Source organism: Trichechus manatus, unplaced genomic scaffold (genome assembly GCF_000243295.1).
Source record: "Trichechus manatus latirostris isolate Lorelei unplaced genomic scaffold, TriManLat1.0 scaffold00160, whole genome shotgun sequence".
Lineage (NCBI taxonomy): Eukaryota > Metazoa > Chordata > Mammalia > Sirenia > Trichechidae > Trichechus > Trichechus manatus.
The window spans coordinates 416,072-420,739 of record NW_004444096.1 but is presented as its reverse complement, the minus strand read 5'-3'; the positions used below and the strand labels follow the sequence as shown (position 1 = coordinate 420,739).

General features: G+C 44.2%; 1 protein-coding gene across 1 annotated transcript in view; it reads right to left on the bottom strand.

Annotated features, from left to right (window-relative positions):
* The window catches only part of RAB18 (RAB18, member RAS oncogene family), a 34,551-nt gene extending 34,253 nt beyond the window's left edge, over positions 1-298 (bottom strand). Inside the window, exon 1 of the mRNA XM_004386243.2 lies at positions 140-298. Within this exon, the coding sequence (XP_004386300.1) occupies positions 140-207 (68 nt within the window). The 5' untranslated portion in view covers positions 208-298. The remainder of the gene's footprint in view (positions 1-139) is intronic.
* Between the last annotated feature and the right edge of the window lie 4,370 nt (positions 299-4,668).

Below are 4,668 nucleotides of genomic sequence, written 5' to 3'. Positions count from 1 at the left end.
GCCGGGCCCGGCTTGCGGCCCGGCCGCCGCGGTTCGCCGTCCTCGCCGCGGCCCAAGAGGCACCGGCCAAGGAGGGAGAGCGGCCCCAGCGGCCTCGTCACGGCTCTCAGCCCGGCCACGGCCCCCAGCCCCGCCTCACCTGGACTTGCCCACTCCACTCTCGCCGATGATGAGGATCTTGAGCGTGGTCAGCACGTCCTCGTCCATCCTGACCCGGCTCCTCTCCGACCCAGCCGGCCGCCCCGCTCCGCCTCTCAACCCTTTCCCAGCGAGAACGGCCCGCGCATGCGCACTGCGCCGCGCCTGCCACCTTCCTTTCTCAACCGCTGTGGAGGCTGCCGAAGCCCCAGACGCCCCAGTTCCGCCTTGAGACGGCGCTGCGTCTGCGCAAACCAGGAGTCCCGGGCGTCTTTCCGGCGAGCGTGTTCCTCCCTCGCGCAAGCGCAGATGCGGAGAGCTGTTGCATGATTATCACTTCTTAGCCGGCAACTGTCTTACGCTTCCCAGCCGCAACCTGACTCTCCTTCCATTGTGTAATTGGGAGAGGACCGAGGCTAGGGGAGTGAAAGTTCTTTTATTTCTTCAGCTGTTCCTGACAGCTGCGTTGTGGTGGGGAAAGCATTGTGCTTGAAGCCAGATTCTCTAGGTCCCGCCTTGTCATATTTCCTAGGCTTCTCAGCCTGTTTCCTCATGTTGCAGAGGGAGGCAATAATATTTCTTCTTAGAATAATACCTGTGTTTTAGACTTGTTATGAAAATTACACGAATTAATTTGTGAAGACACTTTGTAAACTAACAAAAAACTCTCCGTCGAGTCGATTCCATCTCAGAGACCCTATAGGACAGAGAAGAACTGCCCCATAGGGTTTCCAAGGAGCACTGATGGGCTCCAACTGCCAAACTTTTGTTAGCAGCAGAGCACTTAACCACTGCACCACCAGGGCTCCTTGTAAATAAACTAAGGTGCTATATACATATGAGGTGTGATCAGGCATCATTAGCTTCCTGGTGGGGGAGGGACGTGTGAAGTACTCTTCACATGTCAATTCATCGTAAAAGGGGCATGCAGACTTCAGATAGATCCACCAGCAACATCACCAGTTGCCATAAATTCCGATTCATGTTGACCCCGTGTGTGTCAGAGTGGAACTCTGATCCATAGGGTTTGCAATGGCTGTGATCTTCCAAAAACAGATGGCCAGGCCCTTCTTCCAAGGCGCCTCCAGAAGGCGTTAATGTTGGCGCCAGTTTAGGCGTATACAAACCTCTGGTAGTGCAACTTGAAACCAACTGTTCCTCCTCCTGAGAACTGCTACACGGAGAATGAAGAAATTGTGTGTATATACCTTGTCTCTTTCAGTAAGTTATAAATCTTAGTATGTTTTGTTGTTTTGTGCAGTCGAACCAGTTCCCACTCATAGCAACCCTTTGTACAAAAGAACAAAACACTGCCTGGTCCTGCGCTATCCTCACAATCGTTGTTATGCTTGAGCCCATTGTTGCAGCCACTGTGTCAATCCATCTCGTTGAGGGTCTTCCTGTTTTTTGATGACCCTCTACCAAGCATGCTGTCCTTCACCAGAGACTGGTCCCTCCTGGTAAGTGTGTGAGACAAAGTTTTGCCATGCTTGCTTCTGAGGAGCATTCTGGCTCTACTTCCAAGACAGATTTGTTCATTCTTCTAGCAGTCCATGGTATATTCAATATTCTTTACCAGTACCATAATTCAAAGGCATCAATTCTTCTTTGGTCTTCCTTATTCATTGTCCAGCTTTCTCATGCATGTGAGGCAATTGAAAACACCATGGCTTCGGTCAGGCACACCTTAGTCCTTAAGGAGACATCTTTGCTTTTTAACACTTTAAAGAGGTCATTTGAAGCAGATTTGCCTAATGCAATGTGTCATTTGATTTCTTGACTGCTGCTTCCATGGGCATTGATTGTGGATCCAAGTAAAATTAAATTCTTGACAACTTCAATCTTTTCTCCGTTGATCATGATGTTGCTTATTGGTCCAGTTGTGAGGATTTTTGTTTTCTTTATGTTTTCTTTATACTGAAAGCTGTGGTCTTTGATCTTCATCAACAAGTGCTTCAAGTCCTCCTCCCTTTCAGCAAGCAAGAATGTGTCACCTGCTTCTCGCAGATGACAGTCAGAAGAGATCGCAGTCTCCTCTGACATCCATTTTGGTCTTTCCTGTCTTTTTAATGACCTATTGCTTTCTTGATGTATGATGTCCTCGATGTCATTCCACAACTTGTCTGGTCTTTGGTCACTAGTGTTTAATGAGTGGAAGCTATTCTTGAGATGGTCTCTAAATTCAGATGGAATATACTCAAGGTCATACTTTGGCTCTTGTGGACTTGTTCTAATTTTCTTGAGCTTCAAATTGAACTTGCATATGAGCAATTGATGGTCTGTTCCACAGTTGGCCCCATCATTGCTCTGACTGATAATATTGAGCTTTTCCATCATCTCTTTCCACAAACGTAGTCAATTTGATTCCTGTGTATTCCATCTGGCCAGGCCCACGTGTATAATCGCCGTGCATGTTTGTGAAAAAAAGTATTTGCAATGAAGACGTTGTTGTTCTTGCAAAATTCTATCATGCCATCTCTGGCATTGTTTCTGTCACCAAGGCCATGTTTTCCAACTACTGATCCTTCTTCTTTGTTTCCAACTTTTACATTCTTGTCACCAGTAATTACTGATGCATCTTGATTGCATGTTCGATCAATTTCAGACGGCAGAAGTTGGTAACAATCTTCAGTTTCCTCATCTTTGGCATTAGTGGTTGGTGCATATTTTTAAACAATAGTCACATTAACTGCTCTTCCTTGCAGCTGTATGGATATTAGTATGTAAGACCTAGCAAAGCGCCTGGTGCATGGTAGGCACTCAATAAACATTAGTTCTCTTATCTCCTTTTACTTGTGGCTTTATAATGCCACATATAATAGATATTAATGAGCCCTGGTGGCATAATGGCTAAGCACTCGTCTGCTAACCAAACAGTCAGAGGTTTGAACCCACCAGCCGCTGTGGGAAAAAAAACTTAGATGTGGTAATCTGCTCCCATAAAGATTACAGCCTAGGAAACTCTATGGGGCAGTTCTACTCTGTTATTTAGGGTTTCTATGAGTGGGAATCAACTCGATGGCACATGACAGTGATCGGTATTTCATTAAAGGATACATATAAATAAAATTAGAATAAATTAAGGAATTATTTTTTTTAAATACCTGGCAAGCTCTTTAACCAGATATCCATATAACTGCTTCACCTCCTTCATGTTTTAGTTCAATTGTTGCCTTCTTAGGCCTTCCCCACCCACAGTAGGGAAATTTGCATACCCTTCTAACATTCCCCATATCTCTTCTGTGTTATTTTTCCACATAGTATTTATCACCCTCTGATATACTGTATATTTTACTACTTTATTTGTTCACGGTCAAATCTCTTCCAAAGAGGAGGGAAACTTCATGAAGGTAAGGATTTTTGTCTCATTTTGTTTACTGCTATATCCTCAGCATCTAAAGCAGTTCCTGGCACGTAATATGTGCTAAATAAATATTTATTGAATGAATGAATAAATGTTCTAGAGTTCATTCCTAACCTTGGAGGGATATGTCAAGGAGACAACTTCAACCCTTCACAAAATAGTCCTTAAGACTTCAATCAAGTCTATCCAGCCTTCTTGGCTAGAGCATCAAGAGGTTATTTGTGAGGCTCACAGAACTGTCAATTCTGCTGTAGGACGGTGATTCTCAAAGGATGGTCGCTGGGCCCCTAGGGGTCCTTGAGATTCTTTCAGGGGAGTCTGTAAGATCAAAAATATTGTCATGACAATATTCAGGTGTTTTTTACTTTTTTCACTCTTATTCTCTCAAGAGTGTCCAGCGGAGTTTTCCAGAGGCTCTGTGACATGTGTCTTGGTCATCTGGTGCTGCTTGTATAACAGAAATACCGCAAGTGGATGGCTTCAACAAACAGAAGTTTATTCTCTCACAGTTTAGTAGGCTAGAAGTCCGAATTCAGGGCTTCAGCTCCAGGGGAAGGCCTTCCCCTCTGTTGGCTCTGGAGGAAGGTCCTTGTCATCAGTCTTCCTCGGGGCTAGGAGCTTCTCCAGGCAGGAACCCTGGGTCCAAAGGATGTGCTTTGCTCCCGGTGCCGCTTTCTTGGTGGTGTGAGGCCCCCATGTCTCTCTGCAAGCTTATGTCTTTTATATTCCAAAAGAGATTGACTGAAGACACAATCTAATCTTGTAGATCTCATCAACATAATTGCCACTAATCCATCTCATTAACATCATAGTCATAGGATTTACAACACATAGGAAAATGACATCAGATGACAAAATAGTGGGCAATCACACAGTACTAGGAATCATGGCCTAGTCAAATTGCTACACATATTTTGAGGGGACACAGTTCAATCCATGACAACGTGTGATAGCAAAACAGATTGAACGTAGAACGGCCTATGAAGATTCAGGGGGTATCCATTAAGCCAGACATTAAAGAGATTTGCAAAAATGTAAAACAATGCTGCTCTTCTCACTAGTGTTTTTTTGTTTGTTTGTTTTAAAATATACTTATTGTAGAAAAATAGATTAACTTGTAACAGGTGTAGTATTGTTATTTTTAAATGAATTAATATACATGTTTA